General features: G+C 39.9%; 2 protein-coding genes across 6 annotated transcripts in view; one reads left to right on the forward strand and one right to left on the reverse strand.

Annotated features, from left to right (window-relative positions):
• Window positions 1-19,020, forward strand: part of FBXO34 (F-box protein 34) — an 83,688-nt gene that overhangs the window by 60,749 nt on the left and 3,919 nt on the right. For 2 of the 4 annotated variants that reach the window (XM_034648469.1, XM_034648470.1), the window contains exon 2: window positions 1,607-1,751. The exons of 1 other annotated variant lie outside the window; for it this stretch is intronic. In XM_034648469.1, coding sequence (XP_034504360.1) covers window positions 1,749-1,751 — 3 coding nt within the window. In that variant the 5' untranslated portion in view covers window positions 1,607-1,748. Of the gene's footprint in view, window positions 1-1,606; window positions 1,752-12,231; window positions 12,498-19,020 lie in introns of those variants that run through there. One more of the 4 variants, XM_019809932.2, reaches the window with a different exon arrangement.
• The window catches only part of ATG14 (autophagy related 14), a 73,738-nt gene that overhangs the window by 6,349 nt on the left and 48,369 nt on the right, over window positions 1-19,020 (reverse strand). The window contains exon 14 of one of the 2 annotated variants that reach the window (XR_004622166.1): window positions 10,460-10,509. The gene's annotated coding sequence lies outside the window, so the exon portion shown is untranslated. Of the gene's footprint in view, window positions 1-10,458; window positions 10,510-19,020 lie in introns of those variants that run through there. The other variant, XR_004622167.1, reaches the window with a different exon arrangement.

The following is a 19,020-nucleotide window of genomic DNA, read 5'->3' on the forward strand; positions in this document are numbered from 1 at the left end:
TAGTGTATTAGAAAATGTTGACCTTTGAAGTTATGGCTACATCACTACTTGATTTTTTGCAAGTTTCAGTTTCTGAGCTATTATCTTCTTTTCTGACAGTGGTTACAGACTGCAGTACAAAAGCACTGAAGGTTATAGGTTTGTGGTAATAATGAGGACCATAGGGGATATGTATACAGGGACTGGGAAGAAAGGAAAGAGGGAGCAGCTGGCACAAAGGACCCAAGATGCAAATGATCTGAGGAACAGAAAGAGGGCCAGATGAGATGTTTGCAAAAGTGCTTTGTATATACAAAACAGTTCTTACAGCTCAGGTGCTGGTATGTTTAGCGAGGATGTTTGTTTCCTTTTTCCAGTGGGCTACTGTTTGTTAGCTTATAAGACCATCTTGCCTAGGGAGTAGGATTCTGCTTTGAGGCTGACAAGAGTTGGACCCATGAGTCACAAATGCTAACAGTTTGTGAATTACGATTAGTTATTTGTACTAATAGTTTGTTTCCTATAAGATTGGCAGTAGGAAAGAGAGGAATAGGCTAATTGCTAGAAATTTGGGGGTGAAGGAGTTTTGTATCATTTCTAATTTTTATATATTTGGCTTTGCTGTTTGGTATGTATAGTTTTGCCACCTGTTAACCCAGCGATGAAGTCTGATCTTGGGTATCAGGTTGTTCTTTGTGGTTTGGTTTGTTAATAATTGAAGTACCTAAAGGTTCTGGGTGTGAACTCTGCATACTTTATAATTAATTTAGAACCAGGGAAGTTAGGATTTTCTGTTGAAGTAATTAGTAACACATTGTGGCTTTAAAATTTATGTTTAACTGTTACACCAAAATAACCAAAACATGATAATAGGACATAGTTTATGTTTTTAGTGCCCTTAGAGATGAAAGTATTTTTAAACTTCTTGGTGTCCTTTTTCTTGCTAGTTTGGGTGTGTAAGAGTCTATTTATCAGAAATATTTTAGCGCTGATGTTGGTTTGGCCTTTTTTTTTAATCTATGTAAACATGACCCTAGACAGCTGTATTTAATATAGTAAAGAATCATGGGGAGACTTTACAGTGTTTCTTGTTGAGACTTAGTGTATGTGTATTTTAGTATTTAAAGGATGTGGTTTGGGGCTTTGAAAACGAGAGGGAGGTTGCCTAACTCAAAGCTGAATGCCTGCGTATCTAGATTGTTCTGTCCTAGAGGTGATTAGCAACATGAAAGTTGTTTTTACTCTAGTGAAACTGACAGTATTAAGTTAGAAACCTTTTGTGGAAGTATTTGCACATCGCTGGTGAGTAGGATTTTCTTTAAAATCTGACATAGCATAGGAATGTTTTAGGTAACTAGGGTGCTGGAAAGAAAGCTGCCACTCAAGCCAGACTACTTTTTGCTTTGCAGAAGAGTAACCAAGATTAAAAGTGACCATGACCTGGAGAGTAGCCTCTGTGTCTCCACTTCATCCACCTCCCATCTCTGAGCTAGCCGTGCACTAGGTCAGGAAACGGTGGGTGGAGTTGCATAATTGCATCAACTTCCTGGGCTGTCCAAGAATTGGTTACTCATATGCTCCATTTAAAAGATTGTTGCTGATTGGCTGGTTTCTTTTAAATCCTTAGGTTTGACATTGATTCACTCTAATGAACGCTTGCCAAGTACAAGGCACTGTGCTGCATGCTCTGTGAGAGCTACAGAAAGGAGTATGATTACTCATACCTTTCAGTTTACAGAATGGTAGGAGAGAGGAAGACAAGATAGACGATGGTAAGTGTCCCAGGGGAGACATATAGTAGCTGTTACGTAATATTAATGGGCAAGGGTGGGGCAGTGGATGAGACCTGGGCAGGGAGGGGCCCAGCTGGGTGAGCAGTTTCAGTAGTTCCAGTGGGTAAAGAATGAAAAAGATGGTGGTACCAGGTAGGGAAAAAGGGCCAAATGGCCACTGTGAAGGTGAAGGGGAAAGTGCAAGCATGAACTAAGGCAGGAGCTGTTAATTAGAAGCCCTGAGATTTCCCAAAATTCTGTGTAGAATTGTTTATGTGCTCTGGCCTTTTTTCTTGGGCAGAGAACTTTGACTTTTTTTCAGATTCTGAAGTGTCCAGAATCAAAAAAGGGAGAACCACTGCTAAGTTATCAACCTTTGATGACAGAAGATATTGAGGCTTTGTATAGAAATTAAGCCATGGGGTAATACAATTTTTTCTTGTGGGACGTAGGATTTGGGGAACCAAGTTTATGAAATTGTCTCTGGAGCAGGGCAGGGATTGCCTTGTCAAACTGGGTGCCCAGCAAGTTTGGTGGATCCATTAGTAGATTACATGACAATGAAGGGTAGGTGTTTTGAGTCAAAGGAGTTTCCTAAGCATTATTTCCCCCCCTTTATTTGGAGGCCAGATTGATGAAGATGTGGGCTACCGGAATTCTCTTGTAGAACCGTTCCCAGTGTTTACTTTTCATGGAGCTCTTCTTATGTGTAAAATGTTCTGTGCTTGATTCCTCGGGGAGATGTGTAAAATACCATATAGGGACCCTGCCCTTAAGGAGTTGATGGTATGGAATGCTTTCCTTTTGGCTTTTTGTTCAGCTTGGATCTGTGTATGTTCAGTTAATCTGAGTCTTTGATCATTTCCTGGGCAAAAGAAACATTTCTTTTAAAATGAACTCAAAATGACTTTGGTCTGTGACTTAATTTTCCTTTTAAAGAATGAAGAACCACTGGGATTTAAGGGTTTAGGAAATACCATCATAAAAGTACTGTACTCGTAATTAGGAAGCTTTGTACAGCTGATTTGGTGACTTTGGGCAAATCATTTGACTCTTCTTACTGTAATTTTTATATCAGTATGTGTGTATACACACGTATACATACAGCTTTAAAATGTTATAAAGCATATTTTACTTTAAAAAATTTTTAAAAGATTTTATTTATTCATTTGAGATAGAGAGAGGGACAGAGAGAGCACAAGCCGGGAGAGAGGCAGAGGGAGAGGAAGAAGCAGACTCCCAGTTGAGTTGGGAGCCTGACATGGGGCTCAATCCCAAGACCTGGATATCATGACCTGAGCCAAAGGCAGACGCTTAACCGTCTGAGCCACCCAGGCACCCCTATAAAGCACATTTTAAAAAATGATTCATCCCCTAATATTCTAAGATGAACTATTTGTATAATTAAATATTTAAAAATATTCATTAATTTTAATTGATCAGTTTCCACATTTGTGAAATGGGAATTAATAATAATAGTAGTAGTAGTATGTATCTCATAGAGTTGTCCTGAAGATGAAAATAATGCACATACGTGCTTAGTAAACATCAGTGGCTATATTATTAGTAATATTAATATTTTAATACTATCATTGCATTTATAATGAGATATCTTTAAATAACAAACTTTCCTATGCATTTATTGGAATGTTTAATTTATATGTATCTTTAAAGTTATGGAAGCTAAGTGCTTTTATACATAAGGCTGATTTGGGTATTAGACTGATTTAGGTTACAGAATGAGGGAATTGAAAGCTGTGTCTGTTGAAATAAATGGATTGATTGGTCTTTTTTGCGGGGGAGGGGAATGATTGGTCTTGATCACTGTTGTCTTTCAGTTCTTTTTTATTTGACTCTGTGTTTGTCTGCTTTTCTTTTTATCTTTTTTGTTGCTTTCTGATTTATTTCCCATTCAGTTTTCAGTAACTGCTGTGGAGTAGAATTTATATTGGTCCGTGGCTGAACCAGGAAGGAATGATATATCAGATAACCTGGGGCTTAGTGGAGAGGGACTTAAAATGAGTCATGTGGAGCTGTTTCACCCAGGAACCACTGAAGGAACTGTACAGTTTCCTCCAGATCGGACTGTATGCAGCTTCACCCTGTTTGTGCATAATGAACATTTCTAGGCTCGTTCATCCATTGTTTTCCAAATGCTTCCAGTTACTTCTCCTTTTTAAAAACGAGTAATTATGGAAAAACTCAGTTATGTACAAAAATACAGAAATAATAGAGTCATAAACTTGCACTTTCCTATACCCAGCTTCACCAATTTATCATCTCATGACCAGTCTTGTTTGGTCTATACTCCCAATCATTTCTTCTCTCCCAAATTGTTTTGAAGGAAATCTCAACTTCATCTAAAAAGATTTTAAGATGTATATATCTAAGAGATGAGGACTTAAAAATACATACATACACACGTATATATTAATTTTTATAATATGTCTATTTGGCTCAGCATCCATATATTTAGTTGGTTTCTTAGGTTTCTTTTAGCAGTTTTTTTTGTTTGTTTTGATTTTGTTTTTAAGTAGGTTCCACGCCCAGCACAGGGCTTGAACTCACCACCCAGAGATCAAGAGTTGCACGCTCTACTGACTGAGCCAGCCAGGTGCCCCTTACTAAGTTTCTTTAATGTATAGTTCCCCCTGCCCCTGCCAGTCTGTTTCAGTCTAACTTGGAATTTGCTTGAAGAAGCTAGCCTTATTTTGTTCTGTTTTCCTGCAGTCTAGGTTTTACTATTTTGTATCCCTCAGATGTTTAACATATTTCTGACTCCAAAGGATTGACCAGATTAGAATTTTTTTTTTTTTATGTCTTCTTTCCCTTCTTCGGGAGCATGTGCTGTGTTCCAGGTTTGTGATGTTAACAGCTACCAATGCTCAATGCCTAAATCCATTAATTCAGTAAAAGTTGGAAAATGGTAACATCTGTTTCTGTCATTCCCTCCATTTATTTTGAATCAAAACCTATGAGGAAATAAAATTTTAATTTAAGGCATTTAATGGCTTTAAGTGTATTTTGTTTTGATTTAGTGTTTTTTCTGACTTTGTAGCAGTGATTAAAATATAGTACACGATTTGGTGTTGAGATGTGCAATATACTGTATTGGGCAGCTGACTACCTCAGAATGACTTCAGACTCGTGTGTTTCATCTGGTTAGGAAGTTGTCTTACAGTGCTCACTAGAGATAATTATGAGGGATAAATATGCATTCTAGTTAGTGTGTACTTCCCTACTGTCCTGTACTATAAATTGCTCTTTTAAAGTCTTACCTGCTTGTGTAAGTTTTTCTTTTTAAAGAGCTTAAGTGCTTAATTTTCTAAAAATCATTTCTAGGCTTGATTTGGAATCAGGAGCAATAAAGTCTAAAATATGTCTGGTTAGTATACAGTTAACTTTGATATTACTCATTAAAAACCTTGGTTTTTGAATTGTGCAGTTTCCTTTTGTATAGTTGTAGGAGGAAGGCTTGGAACGTAACCTGATTTTGTTCAAGTTTTCTCATTTCATCATGGTTACATTTTACATTTGACTGTTATCAGATGGTCTGGGGCCCACTTGGTGTCTTTGAGGATTTTCCAAATAGTGCTCTATTAATATTTATAATATGACAATAGTTTTGTTTCTGGAAAGAATGTGTTTAGAAAAAAAACAGTCACTTCATCGGTATTTCATTTAAAGCAAGCATCTAAAGCTCGTGGACTAGAAGGTAGTTGAAAGCCTAGTGGTTTTGCCAGGGTCAGTGAAGCTCATAAGAATATCTGGTGAGGTTAATAGAGGAGTTTTTCTTCAATAAATCAGAAAGTGACCAGAGAATTAACTTCTTCCCCTCATACATCTTACTGCCTTTCTTCTTTATTCTCTTCAGATGTTTAAGTTCAGTGCCCTTGAGGCGAGCTGACTTCTCTCTTACGACCAGAGCTAAGAAGTTGTTGAATTTATTCTTCAGATAAATCTACAGTGGAATAAACCTGATGTTCACTTTTCCTTGGGGGATTTTGTGAGCTCGCTTTACAGATGAACTTGGACTTTTGATCATGTAAATGGACATAGACGGGAACTTAAAGTAATAGACCAGGAAATAAAATTAAAGTTTTTCAGCAGTTTGCCAGCTGGAGCTTTAGCAAGTTATTTTTTGGGTATATCTCTCTAGAAAATAATGGTACAATAAATCTCTTTAACGGATCGCAGTTTTGTTTTCTGGGGCTCCGTCTTGCCACTAATACCATGTTGGATCCAACACAAAGCTGTAGTGATGTAGTCGAGGTGCTTGTGCCACAGAGATGGATTTTACGTGCTCACCCCGTTCTCCAGATTCAGGCTGTCTCCTCTAGCATGCAGCATCCATTCAAATTCAACAAACAATTTTTGAGTGAGGCTCCAGAGGCAACAGTGGTGAATCAGGCAGACGGGGTCCCTGTCCTTGGGAGTTTACATCTTAGTAAAATAATTAAATAAAATTGTTTCCTCAGGTGGAATAGTGAATTCTACGTAAGTTTCCCTTTTGCTCAATTGTCTGAGCTGCTGTCTGAGGGAAATCAGAGAGTACCTTTGCACAGAGAAGAGTAGAAGACAAGCCAGGTTTTAAAATTTCACAACATGATGTTATCTTTGTGAGTTTGGGATGTAGAAAATAATGGATCTTCTTTCAGTAAACGAAAAACTTGCTAGTGATTGCTACCTATTGTTATTTTCTCTTTTTTTATTCTAAGATTTTGTGCTGAATTGCAATAGGTTTTCTTAGTTTAGATTTTCTGAAGTAATGTTTCTTCTCCCCCCTGCCCACCTGTAGTGTTGGCTGATAGGATTAAAATTTATTCTGATATTATTTGGTTGATCATTAGTTATCTCCAGTCCTTTGGTAAGTAGCTAAATATAAACATGGTTACTGTCTATCCTGTATTTTTCAGGATAATCTCAATTTCAAGTATTTTGGTCCATTTTTGGATAGACTTAGTTTATTTGAGAGAGAGAAAAAAGAGGGTGAGAGAGAGAGTGCACAAGCAGAGGGAGTGGCAGGCAGAGAAAGAGGGAGAAGCAGACTCCCCGCTGAGCAGGGAGCCCAACATGGGACTCAGTCCCAGGACCCTAAGATCAGGACCTTGAGCCAAAGGCAGATGCTTGACCCGCCCAGGCTTCCCAAACTTAGTTTTTAATTTAAATAATAAATGGTCCTTTAGGTCAGTGCCCTTGAACCTGAGTCCATGGACCCTGCTGAGCTTTAGGGAGGTGGTTTGTGAATCTCCTGGAACAGCCGTCATGCCAGACTTTGTGGATATGTGTGTGCCCTTTCCTCTGGGAGGATCCATGTGCTTTCATCAGAATCTTAAAGGGCTTCTAGTGCCTGCAAAAAAGATTAATAACCTTTTGTGCAAATGAAATTTGAATTAATAAGAGTGGTAACATTTTTTTCCCTTCCAGACATATTTTGCAGAAAGATGATTGTCCAGGTATTAATTATTGGAGCAGTGAGTTTTTGAATGATTTGAAGTGTTCTCTTAAAAAAAACTTGGATTGTATGGAGATAGTTTGTTATTTTTCTTTTATGTGATTTTAAAACAGCAAGCCCTAACCCCTGAGTTTCTTATATTTACCCCATTGTTACAGGCTGAATTGCGAGCTGCTCCCATTTTCACATGTTGAAGCGCTAATCCCCAATACCTGGGAATGTGACTGAATTTGGAGAGGGGGCTTTTATTTTTTTTTTATTTATTCATGGTTTTTTTTTTTTTTTTTAAGATCTTATTTATTTGACAGAGAAAGAGAAAGAAAGCATGAGCCTGGGGGAGGAGCAGAAGGAAAAGCAGGCTCCCCACCAACCAGGGAGCCCCAATGTGATACGGGGCTTGATCCCAGGACCCTAGGATCATGACCTGAGCTGAAAGAAGGCAGAAGCTTAACCGACTGAGCCACCCAGGTGCCCCAGGGGAGAGGGCTTTTAAAGAGGTGATTAAGGGGGCACCTGGGTGGCTCAGTCGATTAAGTGTCTGATTCTTGATCTCAGCTCAGGTCTTGATCTGGGAGTTCTGAGTTCAAGCCCACTGTTGGGTTCCTCGCTGCGTGTGGAGCCTACCTTTTTTTTTTTTTTTTTAAGTGATTAAGTTTGAAAGAAGGTAGACAGGTTGGGCCCTAATCTAATCTAACTGGTGTCTTTAGAAAAAGAGGAATTTTGAACGCAAGAGAAAGACCAAAGACATGTGTAAGAGAAAAGACCAGGAGACAGTGAAAAGGGCAGCCATCTGCAAGCCAAGGAGAAAGGCCTCAGGGGGAAAAAAACGAAAAAACAAAAAAAAAACCCCAAACCACTGTCACCTTGATCTTGGACTTTTAGCCTCCAGAACTATGAAAAGTAACTTTTCTGTTGTGTGAGCCCTGCAGTCTGTGGTATTTTGTATCACAGCTCAAACAACTGACACACTGGTGATGAGGTAGTAGTTGAGTGTCAATAAGAAGGATAGCAAGGTTACTATTTCTCTTTGCTGCAGTGCATTTTGGGGGCAATGATGAAGTGTTGTGTATAGCTTCACGTAAATAGTACTGGAAAGAGATGGTAGGACTTGTGAAATCTAAATACAATAGATATTAATATCCCTATTCATAGTGGCCTTATTCTTGATCATTTTATAGTTTCCCATATGCTTCTGGTTATATTTTAATGTCATCTCTTCTATTCTCTACCATTTTTCATTCTTTGGAACTAATTTTTATAAATAAGTCTGTTGTAAATCAATACCAGAGTAGTATCTGTGTGTATTCTCCTGTGTTTTCTGTACAGTCGTTCCAACCCAGTCTTCTTCTCTGATAATATCATCTGTCCTCAGACCTCTGTTCCAGACTATTGTATTTGCATTCACTTTTTGAAGTTTCTCTTTGCCAAAAATAAAATTTGAATGCTTCTAGTGATATCTGCCTTTATTCTGCAAATTTTTAAATTTGCAAATTAACGAAAAGCTGAAGGATCCGTGTATGTTTCTCAAGTTTGCCAGGAGGGATTCGGTCTTGTTTTTTCATGCCGAATCCCCAAGGTCTGATCTAACACTTAAAGGGAAGTTAAGTATTTTTTTTTTAAGATTTTATTTATTTATTCATTCGACAGAGATAGAGACAGCCAGCGAGAGAGAGAGAGAGAGAGAGAGAGAGAGAGAGAGAGAGAGAGAGAGAGAGAGAACACAAGCAGGGGGAGTGGGAGAGGAAGAAGCAGGCTCATAGCAGAAGAGCCCGATGTGGGGCTCGATCCCATAACGCCGGGATCACGCCCTGAGCCAAAGGCAGACGCTTAACCGCGGTGCCACCCAGGTGCCCCGAAGTTAAGTATTTTAATAAATAGATTAATTTTAAGTAGGTTATCAAATTCAGGCATCCAAAACTGAACCCATAACCCAAATTCTTTTTCCTCTCACAGTTAGACTTCTCAGTCTTCATTTATGACATTGAGAATAAGCTTATTGATTGAGTACCCCATCTGTGTGTTCATTTGCTCTCCCTCCTCTGTTCATAAGGTGGGAGGTAAGAGCATAGCTTTTGATTCCTAACTGTGAACATCCAGACTCCTTGATGTGCTTGCTGCAGGTTTCTTAACCTCCCTCTGCTTTAGTTTTTTCTCCTACAATTAGAGATAGTAGGAGTATGCACTTCTTAGGTTTTTAGGGGGATTGTGAGCTTTGAACAGTGTTTGGCACATAGTAATCATTTTAGAGCTGTTAGAGCTATTATTCTAGAAGTGAAAACATTATTCTCATCTCATGTATTTGTATCTTTTGTCTCTAGGTCTACGTTGCTTGCTTTCTTTCACTTTAAACAACAAAACTTTTGCCCATGAAACTGGCATGATTTTCTTGGTAGTGGCAGTATAAATTAGCTTCACCCTTTGGAGAGTGGTTGGGCAAGGTATACCCAGTCATAAAAATACTCACACTCTGACTCAGGAATTCCACTTCTGGGAATCTTCTATGCATAAGAGAGTGCATCCATGAAGTTTACATTATAAGCTCCAGGTTTGGATGGAGTAGTTTATTAAATTCTGGCACGTACACATTTAACAATTGATGGGTTTCAAGACCATGTAATAACATGGAAAATACTTGTGATGGAAATATAACATTTTATGTGTAATATGATTACAGCCGTGTTAAGTAAATACATACTTCTAGGAATTGCAGAGGATAAGACTTGTAAGAGCTCTTTTAACCCTCGACTTTTCAGATTCTGGATTTATGTAAAGCTGGTCCCGAAGGCCCAACATTTACCCCGTAATTGGGAGTCCTATATACCTTGTTTGTAAACCATCATCTTTCCTGTTTGGCTTTAGCAATTCCAGGCTGAGTCAAATTCTGCAGAATTGGATGGCCATGGGGATATAAAGGTGAAGACAGACCCTCTGTGTACTCAAGGAATAGTTTTATATGAGATTTAAGACAAGTACATAAACCCCACTATGTGATTTTTGTTCAATAATAAGACAATTTGGGCTCCTTGGTGCCTAATAATTTGTGTGTGTGTGTGTGTGTGTGTGTGTGTGTGTGTGTGTGTGTAGTGTAGTGTAGATTTCTCACATTTACTTCTTGGGAATACTCCTTTTTAACAGCAGGATCTAACTTGGCTTTGGTAAGGGCAAAAAACAGGCCCTAGAATAGGAACTTTTCAGTTTTCTTTTGACCATATGCCTCATTTCTTTGCAAGTGGTAATTCTTCACAAAATGTACCTTGAACAGCCAGTGCGTAGACCGCTACTTCAGTCTTGGTTCAACACATCCTAGGGGAATGTGATAGAAAAAGGAGTAATTACTAAACGGCTGGGCACAGGACTGTGGCTTAGGCTTTATTTCTTTGGTAAATACCATGGGTCCTATTTCTGAAGTAATTCCCCCACCCCTTCCACCCCCACCCAGGATTGCTGACAGAAGTCTTAACTTGCCTTTTGTCTGCGTTGATACTGCAAACAGTTTTGCTTGGTGCATTAATATTTGTTACCCTGAATTTTTACTTTTTTGCCTCTTTTTTTCTTTGCTGAGGGATAAACCATTTTTATTTTATTTTATTATTTTTTTAATGATTTTTTATTATGTTAGTCACCATACAGTACATCCCCGGATTCCGATGTAAAGTTCGATGATTCATTAGTTGCGTATAACACCCAGTGCACCATGCAATACATTGCTCTCCTTACTACCCATCACCGGTCTATCCCATTCCCCCACCCTCTCCCCTCTGAGGCCCTCAGTTTCTCATAGTCCATAGTCTCTCATGGATAAACCATTTTTAAATTCAGTTACCCATGATGGGCTAGCCTGTGCCCAGCTGGTTGTTAAGGTACTTTGTTCAAGATCAGGTCCCAGCACGGGGTATATGTATGTTGGGAGACTTGTAGTGTGGTGTTGCCTATACACTCTAGATTTTGTGTTCTCTGATTTTTCATATCAAATGTTATTTGGCGCACCTAATGGATTTTTGAACCGTGTTTGTGGCTGGCCTTAGAATCTCTAACATTTATTACCTAGGAGAGATGACATCTTTATGTCCAAGTTATATTTGGTCAAAGAGAATATATGTTTAAGCTCTGATCGGTTCTTTGAAAGTACTGTGTTACTTTCAGAGTATTGCCTTAAAAATATGTTAAATTTATATAAAATGTCTATATGGAAGAATGACTGGTTTCAAAGTAAAATAAAAGCATCAGGTCACTCAAGGAATAGCATTTTGCTATGCGAGAGGGTAGAGAAAAGTGAGAGGGTTTTAACAGGGAAGCTAAATATCTGAAAATCTGTGGAGGCGAAATTTTCTTGGTAATGCTCAATGTATTTTTCTGTTGAAAAATATATCAATGATTTGTGGGGGACTAAACTTTTTATTGGGTTTCATTGGATTTTGATGTTCATTCTAGTGGGAGCTACCAAACTGTAGATTTCTAATCAGTTCAGGTAACAATGAATTGTGATATGCCGGAGTTAGGTGTTTGGCGTTATGTCACAGGAACAATAGGAAATAACTTTGTAAACTGTTGACTAGATTAACGTAAACATGGTAAATTTAACAAAACCTAATACTTCAGTTTGCCTCTAACCCCACTGTTATTTTATAATTCAGAATAGCCTGAGCAAGTGTTCTTTCCTCTAGCCTCCTCTCCCCCTTCTTCCCTGCTCCAAGAAAAGGGGGAAAGGAGGATCCATGTAAACTGATCACTAATTCAGTATTTTGCAATACTGTAAAACTGTTAGGTGTTGTTTCTATTGCAGAGCAATAGAATATTGAAGAGCAAAGTAGTGGCTACCCTTCCCAACTTGTAATACTCCTTTTCGGTATGTTTTAGGTACTTTATTGTCCCATCAGGCTTATCATACACTTTTGTTTTGGGGAAGTTAGTTTTGTTTTTTGTTCTGTTTTTTCATATTTCATTTATTTATTTGAGACAGAGAAAGCACAGCAGGGAGAAGGGTCAGAGGGAGAGGGAGAAGCAGACTCCCCACTGAGCAGGCAGGAGCCTTGAGATCATGACTTGAGCTGAAGGCAGCCACTTAACTGACTGAGCCACCCAGGCGTCCTCTTGGGAAGTTGGCTTTGTTTGGTCTTTAATCATGATACACAATGTATATTAGATAACCATTAAGCATGTATATTCTGTATTTCCCGTTCCTCCTCATTGAGTGCTTTAGCCCCTTGCCACTCCCCAGGGACATCACTGGAACCCACACGAAGCAAGGATGGGGGAACCCAGCGAGAGGTCCTGTTCCGTCGAGACCCCAGGTGATGACTGAGTCCAGGGTTGATCGAGGACTCCTGATGACAGCAACATTGTGGAATGGGCAAGGGTCCATCATCCTTAGAGCTGTGGCTTGGGCATCTTATTTTTGTTCATTTAATTTTTTTTTTAATGCAGTATCAGAGTTTAGAGGGATTTTTGTTTCCTTGATTAGCATGATTTTCCAGGTTCTTGCATCCAGGACATAGCAGCAACCTCAGCCTTAAACTTTGTTTCTGTTTGTACCCTGGAACCCCAGACAGTCTGGCTACCCCCTGCCCAGCCACCCTATTGTAAGGAAACTCCATCAGAAATTCAACTGACTTTCAAACTGGGGGGGAAAAAGGTGAATTCTAAATGATGAAAGCTGTGAGCAGTGAGTTCTGGAAAACTATGCATGTGCTTCCATAGGCTAATCTCTGTTTTGCTCGGTATCTTTTAATAGACAGTAAAGGATTTTTCCATTAAATTGTGCACTGTTAACCATCCAGCCCTCCCGAGGCAAAGTTCAAAGGTCCCATGAAATGGCTTTGGAGAATGTTCCTTGAAAAAAAGGAGTGAACTCCCTCCCCGCAAAATGTTGCCTGCCCCCCCCCCCGCCCCCAATATTTTGGAACTCAGTTTGAGAATTACTGTCCTTTCCGGCTTAGTTCGTTCAGGGTTTTTTTGGCTAAGGCACTCTGGGAGTTGGATGCGTTGTGTGGATGTTAAAGCCTTATGAAGGCGGAAGTCCTTTCTTATGCCTCCACCTGTATTCACACCCTCCTGGTCTTGGCACTTTTTCTGTTTTAACAGCCATGGAGGTAGTTTCTACATACTTTGAGATTATATGGCTTCTTATGTGATATGGTATGTCTGCTTTAATTCATCACAGTTCTTTGTAGAGGTTTTATGTGGCACTGAAGAAAAACTGACCCAATTTGAAAGATAAAAAGCTCTTTGAATAGATGCTGTCAGAATCATTTAATTTTATTTGTGTCATAAGTGGACCTAGGTTTTTTCTATTTTTTGTTTGTTTTGTAGCAAGGAACAGGGATCCAGGAGACTCTTACCTAATTCTCACCCTAATTCTACCACTATCTAGCTGTGGGGCTTCAAAAGTCATTAGCTTTATTGCTTCATTTGCAAAAACAGAGATTTCATTATGTATACATGCAGTATTCTGCTGGAGCTGCTAGTCATAAAAAGAAGGCGGTTTTAAGATGTTCTCTGAAGCTTTTTTTTTTTTTAAAGACTTTATTCATTTGAGAGAGAGAGCAGGAGCCAGGGGGAGAGGTGGAGGGAGAGGGAGAAGCAGACTCCCTGCTGAGCAGGGAGCCCAATTGAGGTTGGGGGGGGTTTGATCCTAGGACCCAGAGGTCATGACCTGAGCCAAAAGCAGATGTTTAACTATTTGAGCCACCCAGGCGCCCTTCTCTGGAAGCTTTTACATTTTTAAAGAAACGGTGAATTTATTTACTGTATACTTTTATCCCCTCTAAATGTATCAATCATGGGAATGGTCTCTCTAGGACTAGTCTATTTTAATTCCTCTGGCCTTTTTAAGTAGGCTCCACACCCAATGTGGGGCTTGAAATCATGACCCTGAGATCAAGAGTTGCATACTCTGCCAATTGAGTCAGCCAGGTGCCCCGCCTCTGGCCTTTTGTAAAGAAAGAGTGGCTCTTACTATTTTTTTTTTTAAGATTTTGTTTATTTGAGAGTGAGAGAAAGAACATGGGTGCGTGGAGAGAGGGGCAGAGAGGGAAGGAGAAGGAAAGGGAGAGAATCTGAAGCAGATTCCGTGCTGAACATGGAGCACGATGTGGGACTCAGTCTCACAACCCTGAGATCATGACCTTGAGCCAATCATGACCTGAGCCAAACGCTTAATGGACTGAGCCACCCAGGCACCCCCCCTTACTATTCTAATAAAAGTTGACTCCTTTTTGAAGTTCATTCCTGTACCTTTGATGAAGCAGAAAGAAACAGGAAATAACTTATCTTCTAAACTGTTTTAATAGGCAGGGCCATAGACTAAGAGTGACAAGTTTAGAAGCAGGCATCTGTTTTTGATTTTTAGCCTTCCTATTAGCACTAAGCCTATTATTAGCACTAAGAGAAATCTCATCCTTTCTCCTATTCTGATCAGTTGTCATCGATCAAGTTTATGCCCCCATAGACCAAAGTTAGTATGACTCTTTCAACTGCTGGATTTATCCAAGCACTTCTTTTTCCTAAGCGAAGTTAAATTCTCTTCCGTGGCTCCATTTTGGGATTGTATACTTTGTTTAAAGGTGAGAGTTTTTCCAGCTTTTTTAAGCTGAAAACAGAAGCTAGAGTCCAAAAGGAATACTGGAATTATTTGAAAACAATTTTGGCCTTCAGTGAAGGAAAGTTGTTCAGGTTTTAATTGATTCATTGTTATATCTCACCTTATTCCTGGAAAGGATTAAGGTGACAGGTACATGCAAAGACTTTCTCCTTCACAGCCACGCTTTGTGAAGGAGTTGCTAAGATTCACTTTATCACCTTCCAGTCATTCCTTTACCATTAACTTCTGGCTCTGCCCTACTCACCCACTGTAGTTTTTACAGTGGGTTCACCAGGGATCTCCTTCAGTTTTTCTTGGCCAGACCTGTGTCAGTCCGCCTACTAGATATCTGTCTTGCAGGCAACACTTTTTAAAACCAGACTTACTCCTCTTCCCCTGCTCCAAATCTGCTTAGCCACCTTTTTCACTATCTCACTAAAAGGTACCACTCTTCATCCAGTTGCTGAAGCCATAAGCTGAGGACCCATCCTTGACACCTCTCCCTCAACCTCCACTTACAATCAGCAGCTAACGTTCCTGTCTATTGTTGCTTATTAATCCGCTTACTTGTTGTCTCTCTGCTCACAGCACCTTAGCTAGACTATTTCTCACTTAACCTCAGTTTCCTGAAAGCATCATCTACTTTTGAACCTCTTAGGACTTTGTGTAGCTTCCTTTAGGGCTTAGCTTAGAAAATCAGGGATTCTCTGACCTATTTCTGTACCTTCAAGACTAAGCTTGGTGCTGGTGGTTCCCTCTCGTCCTTTCCTACACCCTTTCCTTCCGTATGTTGTCCTCCCCCACTCCCTTGCATGGGCTCTCCCAGTCTCCATATTCTCTTTATAAACACACATCACATTCTGTTGTAATTGCTTATTAACTTTTCTGTCGCCTTAAGGGCAGCCGACTATGTCTTACTCATAATTGCAGCAGTAATATCCAGCCAGTCCACAGTGTTAAGTAAATTTCTGATAATAGATAGTAGGAAATGGGTGGTGATTAGTATGAAAACAATGTCGAAACTTTTATGTTAGTTTTATGGTTCTGGTTGCTTTAAAATTTGCATCTTAAGTGCTACGATTGGCCTTTATCTACTGCCGGGTCCTGTAGTGTGCATAAGCTCCCAAAGTGTGGAGTGTGGTAGGCCAAAGCAGGAATGAAATTGATAGGTTGGCTGGATGGGCTCCATTTTGCATTCCATTGATAAAGAGGTTAGGCTTTCTTATAGGTAATAACATCATGTAGCAGAGAGAAGATGGCTGCTTAAACCAGGGCACCTGTGCCAGAAATGAAGAGGAGGGAGCATTTTAGTGACTTAGTGACTGGTTATGGGTGAGCGAGGAGGAATCTTTAAGTGACCCAGCTTTCTGGCTTGATTGGCTAGGTACTTGATGCTTTCATTAAGTAGTTGTGTTGATTTTTGAGATTCTTTCTGACAGGCAGCTAGGCAGGCAGTAGGATATGAAGTTGGGGGGAACACACCACTGGAGAGTGAGTGGTGTGTGCTTGGTAGAACTACAAGACAGCACTTACATATGTGGCCTGAGTAATAATGGTCTGGAGAAAGAAGGAACTCTGAGGAACACGGACGTTTAAGGCTGGGGAAGAAGAGAAGAGAGCTGGGAAAAAGCAGTGTCAAACTGAGGAGTTGGAGTTAAGGAGGAAATTTGGCAATAAAAAGGCCATTGACCTTTTTTGTGCATAGGGAGAAAATAAGAAGGAAGAAAATGGGTCTGTCTTTAACTAGCTGTTAGATGCTTCATTCGGGATTACCTGCAGGGCTTTCTGTTGGGCAGTTCCACCTCACCCCTCAGCCCAATCCAGAGCCCCGCTGACATTCTTACAGCAGATCTAACACATGACCTTTAATCCCTTCCAAATTAAATCTAAAGGTTAAAAACAGATTGCAGAAATTCTGGATCCAGTCCCAGAAATTCTGATTCATTGGGCCTAGGGATCTTAATTTTTTACAAGGATATTTCTGATTGTCTAAGGAACACTCATGGGTAGGTAGGTGCTAGAGTCCTTCATTTTATTTAATTGCAAGAGAGCAGGACTTTAGTACGGTGAACTTTAAAGGACAGTTGTGATGAAGAGATTGGCAACCATGGAAACCTGACTGGAGCTTTCCACTGTGCCTGCCTGTGTTTGTGGGGGTGAGGTGGGGGTGGGCAAAGCGCCACCATCTGGTGTCATGTGTTAGAGATGTAGAGTTGCTGTGTTACAGGTTCTGTGGCGCATGCCCCTGGTGTCCTGCATCATATCCTCGTGGTCTGCCACGGATTTCAATCCAGACCCAGATTACCAGTTGCTCACTTCACTCTAAGTCTTGCCAACGCTTTTGTTTTCTGCCTCAGGACCTTCAAGCCCAGCAAAGGAAGGAGGGAGGTTGATATCCTGGGCAACCTGTAATTAAGTAGGGGCCAAGAGCCCATGCCGTTGTGCTTCCTTCAGGGGTCCCACAGCCTCATCCCCCACCCTCCGGCAGTCACCCTGATTGCATAGAATGACCTTACTGGCTTTTCTCCTTCCCAGTTGTACCTTCCCTCGCTTCTGTTCCGTGGAATCATCTCCTGTTTTAATCCTGCTAAAAACCCTGTCCACTAGCAATGTGTCAGTTGAGCTGACTTCACAGGTTAATAAATGCAAACAAAAGCCTTCCATAATTACGTTAGTTTCTTCTTAATGTTCCTGCCTATCAATAACAGCACCTAAAATAATGTGTGGGGGAAGAAGGCAAAGAGAACATATTGTGCAATGCAGAATGGCACACACGTTGCTGAAGCTTAAATTTATTCACAGACACTCTGTAATGAGATCATTATGTGAGAATTTATTGGATTTTTCAACAGCCTCCATTTCTTTCATTTCACTTAAGAGAAGGGTTGAAGGGAATATGAAAAACCAGAAAACCATTGACACAGCACTAGATGTGTGTCTCTTTTTATTCATTTATCTATTTTATTCATATATATTCACCTTGTTCTTGAAGAATTCTCAGTGGTTCTTTTTGTAAGACTAAATACATAAATGATAGAAAACTATTAAAAATACTATAGTGCAGGAAAGGGGGGACATTACAGATTTAGGATAGAAATTGACAAAGATCATCAACAAACCAGTCTCTGATCTATTTCAGGTATATCTTTGAAAAGATACTTTCTCTTAAATGCAAGATTTCTCTTCACCTAGCTAGAAGATACTCATATTCCGGTTTCTTCTTTTAGCTGAGCCCAGACTAAAGGAATTAAGAGTTGAAGGGTGAACAGACTTGTCCTGGATGATCACTTTCATCCTTGACAATTAAAATTAATATCTGAAGCAGTTATCATAGAGGCTGACACGTTGCAGGCCTCACTAAATATTATAAGGTGAATGATAGAAGAAGATGCTGAGTATGTGTGTCCCAAACTGTTGTGCTCGTGAATGACAGACAGTAGGGAAACTCCATGGGCTTAGACTGGTGGGGGCTCTTGCCACCAACCTCTTGATTGCAGATGTTTATTTTTGTCTGTAGGTTTATTTTGTAGGAGACCAGGCATTCCTACAAAACACTTTTTCTCAATGCACAGTGTTCTTCTGGTAAGAATGGCTATTTTAATGTAAAAATGGATGAGATCATTAGATAATTTAATATTCCAACCCCTCAGTCAACATTTCAAGTCAGACCCAGAGAGGAAGTGACTTGTCCAAGGGTAAACTCACTGAGTCTAGCTAATTAATGATACAGCAAGGACTAAAACATACATGTAATGTGTGTAATCGCATGTGAACGTCTTTCTAATTTCTAAGATGGCTCCCATTTCTTCCAGCCTTGGTCAGGGAACAAAACAGGGCATTGCTTTTTCTGAACTAGTTCAAAATGGTTTTTAGACTTAATAAGGATTATGGGTTCTGTATTTGATTTAAGGTATTTGGAGAAAATTTGGCAGTTAAGAGCTTATACAAATAGATGATTTAGAAAATCAAGACTAGAGGCACCTGGGTGGCTCAGCTGGTTAAGCGGCCAACTCTGGATTTCAGCTCAGGTCATGACCTCAGGGTCATGAGAGAGAATCCTGTGTCAGGTTCCCTGCTTGGTTTGAGTCTACTTGAAATTCTCTCTCCCCCCTCCCTCTGCCCTTCCCACACATGTGCGCGCGCTCTCTCTTGCTCTCTCAAATAAAGTCTTAAAAAAAAAATCAAGAGTAGTAGATGGGCAAAGTACATAAGCAAACAGGTAAAAAATTATAAAC

This window comes from Ailuropoda melanoleuca, chromosome 20 (assembly GCF_002007445.2).
Source record: "Ailuropoda melanoleuca isolate Jingjing chromosome 20, ASM200744v2, whole genome shotgun sequence".
NCBI lineage: Eukaryota > Metazoa > Chordata > Mammalia > Carnivora > Ursidae > Ailuropoda > Ailuropoda melanoleuca.